The 21,194-nt window shown below is 48.4% G+C and overlaps 1 protein-coding gene across 2 annotated transcripts; it reads right to left on the reverse strand.

Moving 5' to 3' along the window:
• LOC307225088 (acrosin-like) lies at positions 1-13,554 on the reverse strand. Of its 2 annotated transcripts, none has more exons than XM_079992815.1 (5): positions 13,437-13,554; positions 9,945-10,148; positions 6,777-7,048; positions 4,506-4,654; positions 1-1,011 (listed from the first exon to the last, which is right to left on the reverse strand). In XM_079992815.1, exons 1-5 carry the CDS (start codon positions 13,508-13,510, stop codon positions 340-342), a joined length of 1,371 nt encoding a protein of 456 aa, XP_079848941.1. In that variant the 5' UTR covers positions 13,511-13,554; the 3' UTR covers positions 1-339. The 2 variants fall into 2 exon arrangements, with proteins under 2 accessions (XP_079848941.1, XP_079848942.1); XM_079992816.1 differs by having other exon boundaries at positions 9,931-10,148; positions 13,437-13,548.
• Positions 13,555-21,194: the final 7,640 nt, after the last annotated feature.

Below are 21,194 nucleotides of genomic sequence, written 5' to 3' on the forward strand. Positions count from 1 at the left end.
ACCCAAAGAAGGAAGAGGGTCTTCTCACCAATAATGTGCCATGAGTCGAGGAGCTTCCAGATACTTTGGGCATCTTGTCTGGTTCCTTGGGTGGGAATTCATCCTCAGGCTGGCTCTGACATGAGCTCTGACAGAGTCGCCATCATCCAGAATCCTCCTGCCATCTTTTGCTTCCCAAGACGGTTGCAAAAGGGCAAACTGAGGATTGATTCGTGCCGGAGCCCAGCTGCAATCTCTCTGAGTGACAGCAGCATGGCAACGGATGGGATCAGGGTCAGGCCCATAGCTGTGCTTTGAACCTGTGGCCAAGACCTCTGGTCTGTGTTTGTGGTTGAAGGCCTATTTGCCCCAGTTACTGGGCCTGGTTCGGCGCGTGTACTGCCACTGGGTCTGTGGTCGCGCCATGGTGGTCCAGGGCTGGTACTGCCACCGGGTCGTTGGTTTCACCGTGGTGGCCGGCTTCCGCTTGGGCAGCCTGTAAATAATGCTAGGCCGCACATTCCAGCCCAGGAACTTTGTGCTGGTGAGATACCAGGGAGTTGTCGGCTTATAGGGGGGTAAAGTGAACTTATAGGGAGGGAAAGTCCTCTTTGGGCCCGTGTACCAGCCCCACGTGCTACGAGGCCGGGAGGTCGTGGTTGCAACATAACCGGGGCGTTCAAACGAGTAAGTTGGCCGGGCCTTGCCCCCGTACCCGTAATACTTGCCGTTCACCAACATATGAGTGGGTCTCTTTAAATTGGGTGCCGTTGCCCAGGCTGGGGGTGAAAACAGGGTGGAGGCGGTGGAGGGGGGCTTGGTCGGGGGCGGTGTTGGTTTGAATGGTGGGACAAGAGCGGAGGCAGGAGGGTTCTTCAGTATTCTCTGGATCCAGTAGTAGAAGTGCTGGGTGGCGGTGAAGACGCCTGGGACCTTCCCGACCGTGCAGCCTCTGCCCCAGCTGTTGAGACCCACGACCCAGAAGCGCTCGGATCTCGCTGGCCTGCACATGAGGGGGCTGCCCCCATCACCCTGCAGCGGGAAGAGGGAAGCGGCATGAGGAGCAAGGGCAGAGGCAGCCCATCTCATTTTGCCGGCAAAGAGGGGAAGCGCCACCCTGTGTGTCCATTTCCACCCCCCTTGATACCCCCACCAAAGCCTTGCTTGCTGGGGTCACCTGGTTGCAGGTTGCAGGTTCTTTTGTTATTATTATTCACATAATAAACATTCTTTACAACAAACAACTCCAAAATAAAAATCATATACAGTGGTGCCCCGCAAGACGAACGCCTCGCAAGACGGAAAACTCGCTAGACGAAAGAGTTTTCCGTTTTGGAGGCGCTTCGCAAAACAAATTTCCTATGGGCTTGCTTCGCAAGACGAAAATGTCTTGCGAGTTCCTGCGGGGTTGTTCCCGCCCCCCTTTTCTAAGCCGCTAAGCCGCTTATCCGCTAAGCCGATAAGCTGCTAAAAGCCACTAAAAGCCGCTAAACCGCTAATAGCGCTAATCCGCTAAGCCGTCAATGGGCTTGCTTCGCAAGACGAAAAAAACGCTAGACGAAGAGAGTCGCGGAACGGATTCTTTTCGTCTTGCGAGGCACCACTGTATAGCAAAACCGTAAGTCTCATGTTTTCATTTACACTGATCTCTGGGTTAAACCACAGAGCCTAGGACTTGCCAATCAGAAGGTCGGGGGTTCGAATCCCCGCGACGGGATGAGCTCCTGTTGCTCAGTCCCTGCTCCTGCCCACCTAGCAGTTCGAAAGCACATCAAAGTGCAAGTAGATAAATAGGTACCACTCCGGCAGGAAGGTAAACAGCGTTTCCGTGCACTGCTCTGGTTCGCCAGAAGCGGCTTAGTCATGCTGGCCACATGACCCGGAAGTTGTATGCCGGCTCCCTCAGCCAACAAAGCGAGATGAGCGCTGCAGCCCTAGAGTTGGCCACGACTGGACCTAATGGTCAGGGGTCCCTTCACCTTTACCTTTACCTTTCCAATACTTTTACCGTATTTTTCCTTCTATTACACGCAGATTTTTTCTCCTAAAAAGGAAGGGGAAATGTCTGTGCGTGTTATTGAGCAAATGTGTGGTCCCTGGGGCCAAATGGCGCGAGGGGAGGCAAAAAAAATCAAATCGCGCGTCTCGGAGAAGGGAAACCTGAAAAGCGGAAGCGGCTACTTTCCTGCATTCTGCCTCAGGGTCTTACTGCCCACCCACCTCTGTTTCCTTGCTGTGTTTGCTCAAACGGAACAAAGAGCAGGGAAAGCCCCTCCCCTCCAGGCAAGCAGAGGGGAAAGCTGAAAACATGCAGGAGGGAAGAGAGAGAGAGAGAGCGCGCGAGCTGGCTGGCTTGGGTGGGTAGGTGAGGGAAAACTTTTGCCTTCCTTTCCTCCCTCCCGTTACACCCCTCTCCTGCATTCTTAGCCAGCTGCTTCTCTGCACACCCCTCTCGTGCTCCTTGTCCGTTCTGTGTTTTTCCTTCCCTCCCCACTTAAAATGTGGTTAAAAAGCATGGATCCACATGGATCCTCAGGATCTTTGCATTCGGTCACCCCAAATTCACCATCAGATCACATAGCATGTCCATGGCTACAGCCTGCCCCCCAAAAATCACGCACCCACTGTTGCCTGGGGCTGCAATGGTGCAAAAACGTGGTTAAAAAGCATGGATCCACATGGATCCTCAGGATCTTTGCATTAGGTCACCCCAAATTCACCATCAGATCACATAGCATGTCCATGGCTACAGCCTGCCCCCCAAAATCACGCACCCACTGTTGCCTGGGGCTGCAATGGTGCAACAACGTGGTTACAAACCATGGATGCACAGGGATTCTCAGGATTTTTGCATTGGGTCACCCCAAATTCACCATCAGATCACATGTCTGTGGCCACAGCATGAAGCACAAAAATGATACATCCACTGTTTCATTCAGAATGTTTTTTCCCTTGTTTTCCTCATCTAAAAACGATGTGCGTGTTATGGTCAGGTGCGTGTTATAGTGCGAAAAATACGGTACTTGATATTTCTTGCTGCTTTCTGCTTTCCTTATAGAATCTTTATGGAAATTTAAATCTCTTAAATCCTATACCAATCTTTAACAATTTCAATTAATCCCTTCACCTCCCTCCCCCACAACCCAGTACTTCCCTCCACCCCTGTGCGATACTCTTTACTAGTATTTTTGTTATTTTTGCGTTACTCACTTTATTTGTTATTCGATCCTTAATATAATATTATCCTATCTCCTTGCGCCTTTTATACTTTTGCATATTAATTTTTAAGCTTAAAAGGTTCCAGGTTCTGGCGGCATCACACAAGGGCCCCACCAGATCACTCGAGAGCCTCATGAGATCACATGGAGGCTTCCCTTGACCTTCCTGAGACCTGAGCAAGCAATGGCAAAGTTTCTAGTCTCCTGAGATATTGCCAGAACCTAGAAGCTTCTCTTCCCTTATCTGGTGGCGGTGGTTCCTGTGGATTCTGCCACCTGAGGCAGCCTGCCTCATGGACAGGCCGGCCCTGGGCAAGGAGACTCAGTCATTCAGAACCCCTGAGGAGCCAGGGAAGGGCTAATTTCACATGGCTGGAATCCACTGCCAGTGCCGCCGCTCTGCGAGCGCCCTTGCACAACTCAGTTAAAAGGGGCTTCTGGAGGGGAGGCCTGGCGTGGCAGCACCTTCCCATTCTGCCTCAGGTGGCAAAATGGGATGCACCAGCCCTGCAAGGAGATCCTTGCTTTCAGGAACTGCAGCTGCAGTGCACATCCAATGGCCTTCGCTTTCAATGGGATTTGCCCAACAACACTCTTACATGGGACAACGCACAGCCAGCCACAGTTTTACCACTGACAGGAAGGAAATGAATCAGGTGGGCTTGCAGAATCATAAGATTGTACACTTGGAAGGGGTTCCGAGGGTCATCTAGTCCAACCACCTGTGGTGCAGCAATCACAGCTAAAGGATCATAGCAGGTGGACATCCAGCCTCCTTTGAAGAGAGTCCCCAACATCGAAGATTACTCTTTGCGCTAGCAGAACTGCCAAATCCATGTTGGAGCCCAAAACCAACTCCCTACTCTGAAGGAATCTGTTAGCCAGGCACCAACAGACCCCTGCACATTTTACTTGAGCAAAGGACCTTTAATGGGAGCATGGGGGGGCACATCTTAGGCTCCTCCCCCTGTTGAGTGGCTCCTCCCACTTTCCCACATGCCTGGGCTTCGTTTCTGCAACAAGGAGCCTGCTCTGAGCTTGCAAGTTCCTCCTTAGATGCCTGAACCATCAAGAGCACCAAACCTGAGACCTCCGTTAGCTTCTGATCCTGGTTGCTCAGCGTGTAGTCTAAATACTCTCTGCTCCACAGCAAGCTTCTTCCTCACACTCCCGCTGGCCTCCACTGGCCCTCCCCAGCAGGTCTTGGCTTGTAACAGGACGCCTCAGTTTAGAAGGCCAAGGTGGAGCTCGGAAGACCAGAACCACCATGATGGGGAATGAGGACACGGGGCTTTAGCTCGCACCTACCTTACATCGGTCCACCTTTGCTTCTTCAGATATGACGCAGATGTTCTCCTGTATGATCTGTCCGTCATACCACTTGCTGCTGTTGCAGATGTCGGAGGGCATTATGGTCACCCTGGCCTCTTGCATGATGTCCGCATATGGGGCACGCCCTGTGGGCAGAAAGCAGGGAGAAGGCCGAGCTGGTACCTGCCTGATGGACCTTAATTTCTAACGCAAGAGGTCTTCTGGGCAAAGCTCATCAAGAACTGACAGCACCTGACCTAGTGAAAGCCCTTGGTCCCAAAATCTTGGGTGTAAGAAGATGGGCTGAGGGTTTCTCTCCTCAATGAGAGAACGTCACTCTGCTCCACCTACCCAAGAGATACTTTGTGATATCAACATAAGCGCTGACCCAACTGCACTGGCTGCCAATTAGCTTCTGGGCCCAACTCAAAGTGCTGGTTTTCACCTATAAAGCCTTAAACGGTTCAGGACCACAATATCTCTCAGACTCTAATAGCCAGGGAGAAAGGGGCTGCTATCCAAAATCAGGTTAGGAAAGGCTTATAGTTTAGTTTGCTTAAGCATTGGACCAGAAATCCAGGCATCTGATCTCTTCTACATGGGATGAATCGCACACAGCTGTTGAGTTCTGGTCCTTCCTTCTGAAGATGCCATGACAGAACTCTTAGCTTCTAGGGGAGAAGGCTGTGGCAGGTGATGGGAGGCACCTGTGGAAATGATGCTGCACAGCTGCTGCATATCAGGATAGAGGATGCTGGGCTGGTTTGGCCAACAGACAAGGCAGCTTCATGCATTTGTCCAGGGCAGCTGACTACCAGCTCCATCTGGTATGCAGGATGAGACCCTACCTGCCTGCAGACTGTCTCGCAAGAGTGGTGCATCTCTAGTTATCTCCCGCTTGGACTACTGCAATGCGTTCTACGTGGGGCTACCTTTGAAGGTGACCTGGAAACTGCAATTAATCCAGAATGTGGCAGCCAGACTGGGGACTGGGAGTGGCCACTGAGACCACATAACACTGGTCATGAAAGACCTACATTGGCTCCCAGTACATTTCTTAGCACAATTCAGCATATTGGTGCTGACCTTTCAAGCCCTAAACGGCCTCGGTCCAGTATACCTGAAGGAGCGCTTACACCCCCATCGCTCAGCCCGGACACTGAGGTCCAGCTCCGAGGGTCTTCTGGCAGTTTCCTCACTGTGAGAAGGGAAGTTACAGGAAACCAGGCAGAGGGCTTTCTCAATAGTGGCGCCTGCCCTTCTGGAATGCCCTCTCATCAGATGTCAAAGAAATTAACAACTACCTGATGTTTAGAAGACATCTGAAGGCAGCCCTGTTTAGGGAAGTTTTTAATGACTGATGTTTTAATGTATTTACCTTTTGTTGAAACCCAGCTAGATGAGCGGGGTATAAACATATTGCTATTATTATTATTATTACTACTATAATTAGGGACGCAGGTGGCACTGTGGCTTAAACCACAGAGCCTAGGACTTGCTGATCAGAAGGTCGGCAGTTCGAATCCCATTGCTCAGTCCCTGCTCCTGCCAACCTAGCAATTCAAAAGCACATCAAAGTGCAAGTAGATAAATAGGTACCACTATGGCGGGAAGGTAAACGGCGTTTCCGTGGGCTGCTCTGGTTTGTCAGAAGCAGCTTAGTCCTGCTGGCCACATGACCCGGAAGCTGTACGCCAGCTCCCTCGGCCAGTAAAGTGAGATGAGTGCCGCAACCCCAGAATCGGCCACGACTGGACCTAATGGTCAGGGGTCCCTTTATCTTATTATTACTATTACTATTATTATTATTATTTAAACAGCAACAATCCATTGACTAAGAGATTAGTACAAGGGTGGGGGATGCATGGACCTCCAGAAGTTTTGGGGCTCCATCAGCCCCAACCAATGTCCAAGGCTGATGGAGACTGAAGTCCAGCAACATTTGGGGGACTGCAGGTTCTCCCACACCTGGACTTGTCCCTCCAATTTCTGCAAAAGTGCTGCCCTCTGTTATGCCATTCCCCCCTCCCTCAATTCCTGTGCTCAGCTTAAGGTCCTTAAGAGTCTCCAGAGCAACAATTCAATCCCTCTTCCTTTCCTCGCCTTCGCTTCTGAAACTCCCAGCGGGGAAGCATCCTGATGACAAGAGGCTGGCTGGCTCCCAGCCCTACCTCAAGACCTGAGGCTGTCAGGGTGATGGAGAATGGACCACGAGAGGCCCCTGCAAACCACGTCTCTTTGTGGGGAGGGGGAGGGGGTGGTCCTCACACTTTATCTGTGTGATGCCCCAACCACAGGTGTAGCAATGGGTCAGGGAATCCACCTCCAGGTTTTCGTCTGGCAAACAGGCAGGCTGGATGTAGTCGTTGCAGACCACCGGCTTGTCCATCTCAATTAGGGTGATGTCGTTGAGATACCCCTCGTGGCGGAAGTGTTCGTGGTCCACGATTCTCTTGATGGAGCGGACCTGGGCATCGGGGCCGGGATTGGAACGCTGCGTGACGCCAATGTGCACCTTCAAATACTCAACTTTTACAAACCTGGGGGGCGGGGGGAGGGAAGACTTAGAATGAGATTTCAGAGAATCACAGAATTGTAGAATTGGAAGGGGCGTCAGGGTCATCTAGGACAGCCTTCTGCAATACAGGAGTCACAGCTAAAGTATCCCTGACTGTTGGCCGTCTAACTTCTACTTAAAAACCTTCAAGGAAGGAGAGTCCATCACTTTCTGAGAAAGTCTTTTCCGCTGTCAAACAGCTCTTACCATCAGGAAGTTTTTTCCTGATGTTTAGTTGGACTCTCCTTTCTTCCAATTTGAAAACATTGACTCAAGTCCTCCAGAGCAGCTGAAAACAAGCTTGCTCCGTTTTTCATGTGGCAGCCCTTCAGATATTGGAATACGACTATCCTATCACCTCTCAGTCTCCTCTTCTCCAGGCTAAACATACCCAGAGCCTTCAACCGTTCCTTATCAGGCTTAGTTTCCAGACCCTTGATCATCTTGGTTGCCCTCCTCTGCACACCTGCCAGCTTGTCAACATCCTTTTTAAATTGTGATGCACAGAACTGGACACAGGATTCCAGGTGGGGACTGGACACTAAACTTCTGTGGATACAGCTACACCACACTATTGTTGTCTACTAAGACACCTAGAACCTTTCCACCTATACTGTTGGCAAGCCCCGTGTTCCCCCATTCCATATTTGTGCGTCTGCCAAGGCACAGTTGAAATTCATTTTGTTAAAGTTATCCTGAATCCTGATTCTGTGGTATTAGCTGCCCCTCCCAGTTTGGTGCCATGTGCAAATCTGATTAGCATCCCTTCAATTTCTTCATCCAAGTCATTTATGAATGATTGGTGCTAGGCAAAGCCACTTTCGCCCTACGGAGGAGGTGGGGTTGTGGGCGTCATGGCCCCAACATGTGTGCGGTGGCTGGAACCAGTCGCTGTGCAATTGGGGAGATTCCCGGCCGCGTCGTCACCTGGCCAGCCAATCGGCTGGCTCAGGGGGTGTGGCCTGCCTTATTTAAAGCAGGACGTGGCCGGGGATCTCCCTCTTTGCCACCTGCCAGTTGTTCCTGCTTTTCCCACCCTCCCGCCCTATATTGTTTTCGTTCTTTGAGCTTGCTATGGACTTTGGTTGGTCGCCATTGAGGGGCCTGGTAGGAATTTTTCCACTTGGCAAATTGGTACCAGCCACTTGGTTTTCGCCTACCTTGTAGAAAATTGTCACAACTTTCTGGGTATTGGTGGTTAGGCATTGGTATATTTTTGTAGATGGAAGAGGAGAGGTAGCACCATCACCTGCCCCACATATTGAAGGGTAGTTTGTTAATGGATTCCTGGGGGCGTGGCCCTGTCCAAAGGCTAAGGAGGTTAGGACCCAAGGTACACCCCCAAGCGGTGACCCCGGGGGAGTTCTTAGTTGATGTGCATCAGCAGGACTCCCCCTACTGGTGGTTAACCCTTCCCGGACTTCAAGCAGAAGGGCTGGAGTCAGATATAGTTGGTTAGGACCAATGCCTAAGCCAATACTGCTCATCACCTGTAACCAATAAAGTTGTGGCCTTATTTAGCCCATTAACCTTAATAATTGTGTCATGTGTCATTATTTCTACCTGGGGGGGGCCGGGAACTCACCACGCAAGCACCAGGCTCAGGACAGAACCTTGAAGAGCATTCCAGGACTCACCCAAGGGGCTGAATGTTTTGGGGAAATCTCTGGTGTGTGGTTGTGTGTGTGTGTGTGTGTGTGTGTGTGTGTGTGTGTAGCACAGTGGAAAGAATGGTGTGTTCAGAAAGTGGCCCTTGGGTCATCAGCACCAAGCATGATGGAGTAAGAGTCCAAGGAACATGAAGCGAAAGTGGGGGGAGGGCCAAAAGGGACCACTTGGGGTCTGGTACAGGAAAGGAATAACAGCTGCTTGTTGATCTAGCCAACAGGATGCCCTGTCTTCCCCAACAAACAGCAATGCTGGCTTGGGCTGGTAGGAGTTGCACAAACAAAAAAAGTGTAAACCCCCCCCCCCAAGAGCAAATACAGGGTGAGTCCTTTAAAAGAGGCCCCCGTGGATACAGAGTACACATGTTCCACGGGGCCTCTCTTAAAAGACTCACCCTGTATTAGTGAAAGGCACACTCAAATAAACATTTGTCTTTGTGAAAATAATGTGTATGGGGAAATTCCTTGCCAAGATATGTTCTGTATTTCACTCCATAAGACGCACCTAGTTTTCAGAGGAGGAAAACACACACAAAAATATTCTGAACGAAACAGTGGATGTATGATTTTTGTGGTTCATGCTGTGGCCACAGACATGTGATTTGACAGTGAATTTGGGGTGACCCAATGCAAAAATCCTGAGGATCCATGTGGATCCGTGCTTTGTAACCACGTTTTTGCGCCATTGTGGCCCCACGAAACAGTGGGTGCCTTATTTTTTTGGTGCAGGCTGTAGCCATGGACATGCTATATGATCTGATGGTGAATTTGGGGTGACCCAGTGCAAAAATCCTGAGGATCCATGGGCTTTTACCTCCCCCCTCCTAGGCAGCCTCCTTTATCGCTAGCGTCCTTTATCACCCTCCTGATCACTTGCCAATCAGCTGCTCAGCAGCTTCGTTTTGACACCCCCTTCCCTCTTTCTAAAAAAAAAAAAAAAAAAAAAGCACGATCTGCTTTTTGCCCCTGGGCAATTCGGCTTCAGGGACCACGCATTCGCTCCATAAGACGCACAGACATTTCCCCTTACTTTTTAGGAGGAAAAAAAGTGAGTCTTATGGAGTGAAAAATACGGTATATCCCTATAGATCGGAACATTAGATGAACCTTCATACAGAAAACGCTTGCGAATTTTCATTCCGACTGATGTGGGCATGGGGAGAAGCTGAGTAAAGTCGAAATGGGGCAGTTTGTCTACCTGGCTTTGCTTACTTTTGGATCATAAAGCAGTGAGCGGAGGAAAGGATCCACTGGGCGTTGATGAGGGAGCCTGCGCAGAAGTGCTTGGGCCCCTGGCTGGTCGGGAACTGGAAGCTGACGACCCACGGCCATGTCCCCGGCAAAACGTTGGAGCCGCCCACGATCCTCAGCGAGTTGCCGTGGCTCATAGCCAACGGGCGGCTTCCACACACCCTCCTGTGAAGAAGAGAGCAGATCAGGGAGACAGACAAGGAAGGCGCGGTTTATAGGTGCAGGTGGGAGGAGGCAGGTGAGGCTGCACAGGCATCATGGCTCATGAGCTCCATTCCATTTTTTTTAAAAAATAAATTTTTATTAAGATTTTAAAGGTTACAACAACAAATATATATATATATATATATATATATATATATATAACAGAACAAATAATAACTAATAACAGATAATAACTAAAAACAGAACAATACATAACAACAAACATCATCAAAAAACAAAAAGCAAAAAAGAAGCAAATCAAACCTTTACATCACATACTTTCATTCACTTACTTCCTTGACTTCCTCACACCTCCCATTTTTGTATTCTAGTTCAGTTAGATATTTCAGCAAATTCTTTCCATCTTTGTTTTTATCTTAATAATTTATCTTAATATACTATAATTTTGCATTCTCTTCTTTCACCAATTCATTTTTGCTTAATCCTTTATATTTTTTCTGCTAAAACCACATAATTTTATTCCAACATCTTTCTAACAATCCTTAATTTTACAATATTTCTGAAGATAAACTTTAAATTTTTTCCAATCTTCTTCCACCGACTCTTCTCCTTGGTCCCGGATTCTGCCAGTCATCTCAGCCAGTTCCATGTAGTCCATCACCTCCATCTGCCATTCTTCCCGGGTGGGTAAATCTTGTGTTTTCCAATACTTTGCAATAAGTATTCTTGCTGCTGTTCTGGCGTAGCTCATGAGCTCCATTCCAGTGGATGAAGAAGAGAAGAAGAGTTTGGATTTGATATCCCACTTTATCACTACCTGAAGGAGTCTCAAAGCGGCTAACATTCTCCTTTCCCTTCCTCCCCCACAACAAACACTCTGTGAGGTGAGTGGGGCTGAGAGACTTAAAAGAAGTGTGACTGGCCCAAGGTCACCCAGCAGCTGCATGTGGAGGAGCGGGGAAGCGAACCCGGTTCCCCAGATTATGAGTCCACCACTCTTAACCACTACACCACACTGGCTACATCAGAACTGCAGCCCCACACGACAGGGACCCTGTTAGCAGTGGCGTAGCGTGGGGGGTGCAGGGGGGCCCAGCCGCACCGGGCGCAACATTTGGGGGGGGGCGTGCTCGCACTCGCAGCTCTCTGCCCCTACCTGGCTCACTCACTCTCTCTCACTGCAGTGCTGGCTGTGCGAATCCGATCCGAGCTGCCGGGTCGCCGCCCACTGTGGAGGGGGAGGGTGCCAGGCGTGCGTTGCGGTGCGGAGCGGAGAGAGAGCGAGGGAGGGACTATCTGGGGGAGGGACAGTGCAGCGGCCGCCCAGCACAGCGCTGAGCGCGGGAGAGAACCACACCCGACCAGCCCAGGCAGCAGCAAGAAGAAGCTGGCAGCGGCGGCAGGTTAGGGGTTAGGGGCGCAAATTACTTGCCTTGCCCCGGGTGCTGACAACCCACGCTAAGCCGCTGCCTGTTAGACTTGGAGAAGTTTAGACCACAGCGCCACCCGCGTCACTTATGGACTCATTGTTAAAACTGTGTTTATGGAAGACAATCTTACTTGGCCACGAGGGATTGCCAAGGAAGAAGAAGACTCAGAAACATTGCCATCCTGCCTAGTAGCCATCAATAGCCTTCTTCTCCTCCACAAATTGTCTAATCCTCTTTTAAAGCCATTGCTGCCTCTCCTGTGGCAGGGAGTTCCATAGTTTAACTATGCACTGCGTGAAGAAGTCCTTTCTTTAATCTTGCAGCAAAAAGATGGTATCTTGCCATTCCGCATAGGCAAAATGGTACCTTCAAGAGCAATCTGAGAGACTCTGGTGTCCTTTTACTAATTATATGGAACAGAAATGTGATTCTGAATTATTTAAAGCTTTCTCACTGAGGTTATAAATGGAAAGCATCTTCGGGATATCAAAACTGTAATTTTGGATGTTCATGCATAAAAATGCAATTAAAATAACTGCATATTCTGAGGATAACTACATTCTAATTTATGCTTATGCAAATTTCCACCCTGTCTCTCTGCCCCTCGGGTACCCACAGCAGTAACTAACAACATTTTTTTAAAATAATAATAATAATAATCCAATAATGAAGCCAAATGCATGCAATGTCAAAACACAGAAATAGTTTTAAAAACAAGAGCAGATCAAGAGAGAAGCCAGCTCAAATGGGAAGCATCCAGCATGAGCAGGAGAATAGTCAGGTCACCAGGACAGATTAAAAGGGTTTTTGCATTTATTTCCCACCTCTTCTCCAAGGGGCTCAAGTTAGTGTATATATAGCTCTTCCTGTCACCCTTCCCCCCTCACAACAACCCTGTGAGGTAAGTTTGGCTGAGAGACAGTGTGTGGCGCAAAATGACCCAGTGAGCTCAATGGCCAAGTAGGGGGTATATCATGGGTAGGCAAACTAAGCCCCAGGGGCCGGATCCAGCCCAATCGCCTTCTCAATCCGGCCCGCGGATGGTCTGGGAATCAGCGTGTTTTTACACGAGTAGAATGTGTGCTTTTATTTAAAATGCATCTCTGGGTTATTTGTGGGGCTTAGGAATTCGTTCTTTCTTCTTCTTTTTTTTTTAAATGATATTTTATTCAATTTTCACAGTAAAACAATAAGCAAAAAGAGCACAGGGAAAAATACAAAAAAAAACACAAAAATACATGAAATACAGATTAACATAAGAAGACAATAAGAAAAAAGAAAAAAGAAAAAATCCCTCTTTTTTTAATATCTCTTCTTTAGTTAACATATTTTCCTGACTTCCTCACGCCTCCCTTATTTGTCTTCCACTTAAAAATTGGTTCAGCAAATTCATCTAATAATTTATCCTTTATTATTTTTCCTCCCATATTTTAACTTCAAAATTTTCATCTAATATTAGTCCATTCTTACCTAATCTTAACCTTGTTGCATCTTAACCTTGTTTACATGAGTAGAATGTGTGCTTTTATTTAAAATGCATCTCTAAGTTATTTGTGGGGCTTAGGAATTCGTTCTTTCCCCCAAAAAATATAGTCCGGCCCCCCACAAGGTCTGAGGGACAGTGGACCCGCCCCCTGCTGAAAAAGTTTGCTGACCCCTGGGGTATATGAACCCCGATCCCCAAGATCATAGTGCAGCCCTCTAACATCTACACCACACTGACTCACTGTTGTGCGCCCGGAAAAGGCGTTATTTGTTCACTAGCGGACTGCCATGGAGGCTCCAGAACATCACTGGGGCTAACTGCGATGGACGGACGGGTCCTCCTCCCCCTCTCCCCGATTCTGGTGTAACTTACGTGCAGGTGTCATCCTGCGCATGCGTGGACCACAATGCGGAAAGAGCCAAAATGGGGAGAAGCAGCCACAACATCCTACATGGCGCAGCGCGTGACGGGTTCCACTAGCGATTCCCATTGCTCGCGACATCACAAACTGTCCTTTTGGGGTCTGGCCAATCAGCTTGTAGCCAATATGACATCACACATGGTAGAATGACGTTCTGGGTTTTCTCTTTGCTCCCTGGAATGGATGGTGCCCAAGAGTCCAGGCCCAAGGTTCCCATATGCCCTGGGCTGGAATTAGGTTGGATGAGGCCCTAAGCGACTGAAGGTCATGGGGCCCTTGATATGTCCAGCTGTCCTTTGTCAACAACAAATGGTCACTGATTTTTGTGTTGAATATAAGCTATATGGTCATTGATGGACCTAATAGGTATCTAAAGCCATTTGCACATAAAAAATAGGAGCCCACAGCCCACACAACACAAAACACTGTTTCTGTATGTAGGTTTTATTTTATTTGTTTAAACCCAAACCGGAATTAAGATTGCCGGAAGAAATATCAACAACCTCAGATATGCAGATGACACAACCTTGACGGCAGAAAGTAAGGAGGAATTAAAGAACCTTTTAATGAGGGTGAAAGAGGAGAGCGCAAAATATGGTCTGAAACTCAACATCAAAAAAATGAAGATCATGGCCACTGGGCCCATCACCTCCTGGCAAATAGAAGGGGAAGAAATGGAGGCAGTGAGAGATTTTACTTTCTTGGGCTCCATCATCACTGAAGATGGTGAGAGCAGCCACGAAATTAAAAGACGCCTGCTTCTTGGGAGAAAAGCAATGACAAACCGAGACAGCATCTTAAAAAGCAGAGACATCACCTTGCCAAAAAAGGTCCGTATAGTTAGAGCTATGGTTTTCCCAGTAGTGATGTATGGAAGTGAGAGCTGGACCATAAAGAAGGCTGATCGCTGAAGAATAGATGCTTTTGAATTCTGGTGCTGGAGGAGACTCTTGAGAGTCCCATGGACTGCAAGATCAAACCTATCCATTCTTAAGGAAATGACTAAACAACAACAAAATCTTATGTTGGAAATGTACATCCAGTTTTTTCCTTTAAATTTTTTTGCGGCCCCCCAAGAGAGTGGGGCCCTAAACTATAGCTTGTTTAGCTTGTACAAAATCCGGCACTGCATTTGCCTCCGTGGGTTTGGCATGCTCTCAAGCCAAACAACTTTGAAAACAAGCAACAAGATCGCCTCAAATAACTTTCGTGATTGAGGCCTCTGGAGTTCAAATGTTTTCCAGTCAGAAAAAGGGTTTCTCAACCAGTCCCTCTGCCTTGGAGCCTCCATGAGTGGCAAAGGATTCTGGGTGCAGCACACTTCCTGGTGCCCATTACTGCTTTGAATTTGCAAGGCCATTGTCCAGTGGCAAGGAGAGAGTGAAGAGAGGGGAAAGTTTTTCTCCCTCTCTCCTAACACCAGAAGTCATGGGCATCCAATGGAGCTGAGTTTTGGAGGTTTCAGCACAGATAAACAGAAACTCCTTCACCCAGCGCATAGTTAAACTATGGAACTCCCTCCCACAGGAGCCAGTGAAGGTGTCATGAAGGAGCCAACCCCTAGGGAAGGTTTGCAGCCAGATCCCAGTGAAGGTTTGCAACCAGCTGAAAAAAGCAGCCAGGAACAGAGAGGGTTAACTGCCAGGCAGGATGAGCATCGGCTAGTGCCAGCTGCCCCATCCCTTGGAGTGCCATTTGATAAGGGAATGGCTGAGAGCAGGCCAGAACCCAGCCAATGCTCTCAAGAAGTGCAAACTGGCGCAAACAGAGAAGGAAGCAGTTTGTCAGAATGGGAAGAGATTGGAGCTGAGCCAATCCCTTCTAAGACTAGGCTAAGGGGAGGGCTGTTAGACCGGAAACAAAGCAAGAGGCACAAAGTGAGAAAGTTCAATATCTTCTGTAAACAGCGCTGGTAGCCATGGCATCTATCTGTTCATGCAGCTTTCCCAACAGATAAAATGTCCTATTCAATTCAAGCGTAACTTTTTTCTCCGCCGACATCCTTGAAATGTCCAAGGTCAAAGCTAGTTTCTCAGAGTTTTTATCTTTAGGCTAATTTCCCAGCTGCATTCTTATGACCATGTCCCAAAACTCCCTCTAGTGGAAAGCAGTCTATCAATCCTTCCAGCACAGTCCCAAAAGTCTCAAAAGTAAATTAATAACAATTCCAGTTACCTTTCCTTCTTTTTAGACACAGAAATGGACAATGGAAACAAAGTCTTTCTTTGTATCTTAACAGCTAGCTGTCAAATTTGACAGCTGTCAAACCTTTCTATTCACCGTCGATGGGCTCCTCGCGGACCTCTCCCGGGTTTGGAGACGTGACGCTTCAGTTCCTAAATTTTACCTTTTCCAGCAGGCTTCCCCTGCTTCCAAAGGGAGTGTAAGTAATAGTTTCAATCAGTGAAGTTTTAATCCTTTACGTAGAACTTTCCAAGACCTTAGTTAACAATCTCTTTGCTTCAGTCTATTTACAGAAGGGGGACTTCCTGTTTAGACCTTCCCCCGTTCCTTGCCAAATTAAATTGTTTTAAAAACCTAATTTCCCGTTCTACTCACGGGTTGTTGTTTGAAATCCAATTGTCCACAAGAAAAAGTCAGCACTCTCCGGCTACGGCTGTGCGGCTTCACTCCGTAAAAATAGCGGTCGATTCAAAACACCACGTCACTCACCCCACGTCGTTTCGAAGCCCCCAAAAAGGGGTTTCCCTGCGGGTAGGGGGGGGCGCTCCTGGTGTCAGCCGAATCCCACGTTCCCAGGCTAAATTTATTTTACGGTCTATATACAAAGAATCCATCAGCATGCCTGTGCTCTCTCAGCATCAGTACAGAAAAACATCACACACAGAAGTGAAACTAAAGTTCCAACAGTATTAAGACTTCCTGTCTCACGCTCTCAGACACTCACGTGATATAAACAACATCGTGCTACGTACTGGAGCAGCACGGGTGGATAAAAATCCTAACATCACTCCCCCATTTTTAGGTAACCCTCACTGTGAAAGCTACTGCAGCATCAAGAGACAGAAACATTTGTCATACACATAGTATACCCCTGTTGTACCAGTTCCATTCTTGGAACTACCTGCAACTGGACTGACCAGTTCAAACCTCTGGTTACCTGTCTTCCATGGGACCAGAGCTCTTGCTCTATCTTGGTCTGAGGAAACAGTGTTGACTCTTGCAACCTTCAGGTGTGGCTTTGTCTCTCCTGTGGACAAACCTTGTACTCACTCAAGACCTCAGTGTCTGGTTTGAGCTGCTAGCCACAGCTATACATGCAACAGCTGTGTTAGCAAACTCCCAAGAGTACCTCTTGGGTGGCAATCCCTTTGTGACTCTCTCAGATCTACGTATCAGGTGCAAATCCTCTTTGCTGGCTGGTTCTTCCTTGGGACTTTTGGGAGAACCATGACCAACAGTAAACAGTGGCTCTGGCAATTCCAGTTTGGCCTCAGACGATGGCCTGGACATTGCTTGTGTACCTCTCTCAATAACCGTGTCATCTGTACTAGAACTCTCAGTGGTGCTTTCAGCGTCACTCTCAATGTCATAATCTATATGTGTGTTGGCATTTATGGGGAAACTGTGGAGAAACTCTCCTGTCATGGAGTGCATTCTGCATTCCTAGTAAGAATCACTGTGTCAGAATCAGGCAATAAAACTCTGTATTGACCTTTTTCATAACCCATGAAAATGCCTTGTCATCATGACTGAGGCGTCTGGAGCTATCTGTTGTTTTGACAATAAATCATCCCTTTTAATTAACTTCACTTACTGGAAGTGAGAGCTGGACCATAAAGAAGGCTGATCGCCGAAGAATGGATGCTTTTGAATTATGGTGCTGAAGGAGACTCTTGAGAGTCCCATGGACTGCAAGAAGATCAAACCTCTCCATTCTGAAGGAAATCAGCCCTGAGTGCTCACTGGAAGGACAGATCCTGAAGCTGAGGCTCCAATACTTTGGCCGCCTCATGAGAAGAGAAGACTCCCTGGAAAAGACCCTGATGTTGGGAAAGATGGAGGGCACAAGGAGAAGGGGACGACAGAGGATGAGATGGTGGGACAGTGTTCTTGAAGCTACAAACATGAGTCTGACCAAACTGCGGGAGGCAGTGGAAGACGGGAGGGCCTGGTGTGCTCTGGTCCATGGGGTCACGAAGAGTCGGACACGACTAAATGACTAAACAACAACAACACTGTGTGATCAAGCCAGGGACTGGACTCCTGACAAAAGGCCACCCACCTAGACGGGCTGTAAAGGAAAATCTGACAAATTCATGGAAGCGAGTGCTATTTATTTATTTATCATAATTCATTCATTCTTTCATTCATTCGTTAAATTTATATACCACCCTATCTATACCTGGAGGTCTACCAGCCATGATGTCTTTGCTTCTGCCTCTACAGTTGGAGGAACCCACACTTGCATTGTAGAAGGCATCTGATAAGGTATGCTGGCACCTCAAGATTCTTTGCCACGTTATTGCGGACCTCTATGGTGCTTCTGAGCATTTCAGCATTAGCTGAGAGACTGTAAGCTAACATAGCCTGGAAAAAACTATTCCTAAAGGAGAGTTTACATTCCCAAATGCTTGTATTTATTAGCAGACTATATAATCCAGGGGCCATCTAAGACTGCTTGATGAATCTGTGTGTGCATGCATGCACATATTTGTGTGTGTCGACTATGTGAGAGAGAACACGAGGTGGACCCTGGACCAGAGCACGCCAGGCACTCCCGTCTTCCACTGCCTCCCGCAGTTTGGTCAAACTCAAGCTGGTAGCTTCGAGAACACTGTCCCACCATCTCGTCCTCTGTCGTCCCCTTCTCCTTGTGCCCTCCATCTTTCCCAACATCAGGGTCTTTTCCAGGGAGTCTTATCTTCTCATGAGGTGGCCAAAGTCTCCCTACTAGTTCCTTTTCACCCTTGGGGACCCAAGCTCTCCTATTCAAATGTTCACCATGCAGGGACTCTCCAGATCTGTGGAGGAGAACGTATGGGGCAGCAGCAGTTGCAGAAGAAGGCTGCGTGGCCGAGGAGGAATGGAAGCGGGTGCAACGGGCTCATGATCCACATTAAGCTGAGGTGTGGACAAGCCCCATTTGATGGGCAGCAGAGACAGATCTGAGTCTGGTGATGCAGTGCCTTGGAATTCCACTGGAGGGCTGGAGCATCTCTCTGATGGGCTATCTCAGCCCCTAGGAATTGGCTCCTATACACACTGTGTGGGGTAGGGTGTGTGTTTATAACCCCCCCCCCCCGAGTATCTTAAGAGAAACCTTGTAGTGATGCCACCTCCTTGAAGGGCATCCTGATCAAATTTGCAGATGACACCAAACTGGGAGGGGTGGCTAACACCCCAGAGGACAGGATCACACTTCAAAACCACCTTGACAGATTAGAGAACTGGGCCAAAACAAACAAGATGAATTTTAACAGGGAGAAATGTAAAGTATTGCACTTGGGCAAAAAAAATGAGAGGCACAAATACAAGATGGGTGACACCTGGCTTGAGAGCAGTACATGTGAAAAGGATCTAGGAGTCTTGCTTGACCACAAACTTGACATGAGCCAACAGTGTGACGCGGCAGCTAAAAAAGCCGATGCAATTCTGGGCTGCATCAATAGGAGCATAGCATCTAGATCAAGGGAAGTAATAGTGCCACTGTATTCTGCTCTGGTCAGACCTCACCTGGAGTACTGTGTCCAGTTCTGGGCTCCACAGTTCAAGAAGGACACTGACAAACTGGAACGTGTCCAGAGGAGGGCAACCAAAATGGTCAAAAGCCTGGAAACGATGCCTTATGAGGAACGGCTAAGGGAGCTGGGCATGTTTAGCCTGGAGAAGAGGAGGTTAAGGGGTGATATGATAGCCATGTTCAAATATATAAAAGGATGTCACATAGAGGAGGGAGAAAGGTTGTTTTCTGCTGCTCCAGAGAAGCGGACACGGAGCAATGGTTCCAAACTACAAGAAAGAAGATTCCACCTAAACATTAGGAAGAACTTCCTGACAGTAAGAGCTGTTTGACAGTGGAATTTGCTGCCCAGGAGTGTGGTGGAGTCTCCTTCTTTGGAGGTCTTTAAGCAGAGGCTTGACAACCATATGTCAGGAGTGCTCTGATGGTGTTTCCTGCTTGGCAGGGGGTTGGACTCCATGGCCCTTGTGGTCTCTTCCAACTCTATGATTCTATGATTCTGTGATTGAATTCATCTCTCACAGGTGCAGATAAAAGAATCATTTTGCAGTGGACAAAAATTCTTTTTGTGGATGCAGAGAGTGACGACGCAATCTGTCTCTTATGTGTGTCCTTTGGGGATGAGGGAAGAGGGACCCTGGAAACTGAGAAATGAGAAGGACAGGTAGATGAACCGTTTATTGATTTATGGTGTTTGAGTAAGAAAGACTCCTAGAGCAGCTTACAAAAATGTAAGGTGGTGCTTACTTCTCAGAAAAACAGAGCAGACAAGGAAAAGGGAACAGGATGGAGAAGGGAAAGATGGGTGGAGAATTTATTCATGGAATTTATGTATTTAATGTACTCAGGGCATTTATTCAGGAATGGGGAGGTGCACACACGGGGTAAATGTGCATTTTGGTTGAAGGATGGCGATGGGGGCCTTTGGGGGAGAAGGAGAAACTTCAGCCCCCAGCCCAGGAAGCCTTTCAGAGGACCAGCATGTTTCCCTCTGCAAAGTCCTTCTTGGGAGTGATGCCAAATGGAAGTTTCCAGAGAAAAGACGAAGGCCGCAATTCACCCATCTGGTGGGGAGAGGGGAGACGGACCTGCCCTGTTAGGACCCTCATCAAAAAGTTCTCATGGAGCAACATTCCAGGACCATGGCTGGCGGGAGTTCAAAATGGCATCCAACTTTGGTACCACTTGCATTCCGGGGCAAGAAAATAATAATATTATTTGGATTTGGACTGATTACAGGGGTGAAATTTGGACTGGTGGGGCGGTGGGGAGTAACTCACCAACCAGTTCTGGAGCTCATTTTGGTGAGCGACATTTTTCTTCCCAGTTAGCCTCCGAGAGCTGTTTGATGGTGGCAATGTGATGGCCGAAGTTCTAAGATTTGGTACGTTGCTCGGGATTGCCTCTGGGTGACTACTGGCAGAGGAAGGTGTGTGTGGGGTGTGTGGTGCACACTGGGTGTCAGTCGTGAGGGTGGGCGACATCATCGCACCACTCCCTGTTGAATTTGCAGTGTCCCAAGCACAGCGGAATGATGAGGAGTACGTGCCACATACTATTACTTTATTTACACTTCAAAGCTGGTAGATTACAGAAAAACATCTTGCCTCTGCCGGAGCAGAGAAAGCATCCTCTCTCCTCTAAAGCACGGAGAGAACACAGTGTGAACAGTGAAAAACAGGAAACCAGTGTACGTCACATCCAGTCTCCTTTCCCGTGAGAAACTCCAACAGCAATTGACTGTGGAATGTAAACACCTGTCTCGTGACAAGCACTTTCGCTGCACAGTGAAGGAAGCAGAAACCAACACTCCCAACCCCACCCCATGCTCGCCTCATGGGAGGTGCCCCCGGACACTGGCTGTGTGGACAGGAGGCAGCTAGGGATGCTCGCCATACGGGCGGCTAGCTGTGCCACCCCACGCTCATCATGCGGGTGGCTAGCCCCGCCCCCACGGGCCAGTTGCCCCACCCCCACACTGCTCCAGGTGCCGGGGCAGGTAGCT

The sequence above is a fragment of the Podarcis cretensis genome (genome assembly GCF_951804945.1).
Source record: "Podarcis cretensis genome assembly, chromosome: 10".
NCBI classification, from domain to species: Eukaryota; Metazoa; Chordata; class Lepidosauria; order Squamata; family Lacertidae; genus Podarcis; species Podarcis cretensis.

What these genes read in the sequence shown, in the direction of transcription:
- LOC307225088 (XM_079992815.1), bottom strand. Translation starts at nt 13,510, where the DNA reads ATGTTGTGGCTGCTTCTCCCCATTTTGGCTCTTTCCGCATTGTGGTCC. An exon ending in CACTGCTTTATGATCCAAAA is followed by an intron (nt 7,049 to 9,944) that starts GTAAGCAAAGCC and finishes CCCGCCCCCCAG; the next exon opens with GTTTGTAAAAGTTGAGTATT. An exon ending in GGGCATCACACAGATAAAGT is followed by an intron (nt 4,655 to 6,776) that starts GTGAGGACCACC and finishes TTCTGCCCACAG; the next exon opens with GGCGTGCCCCATATGCGGAC.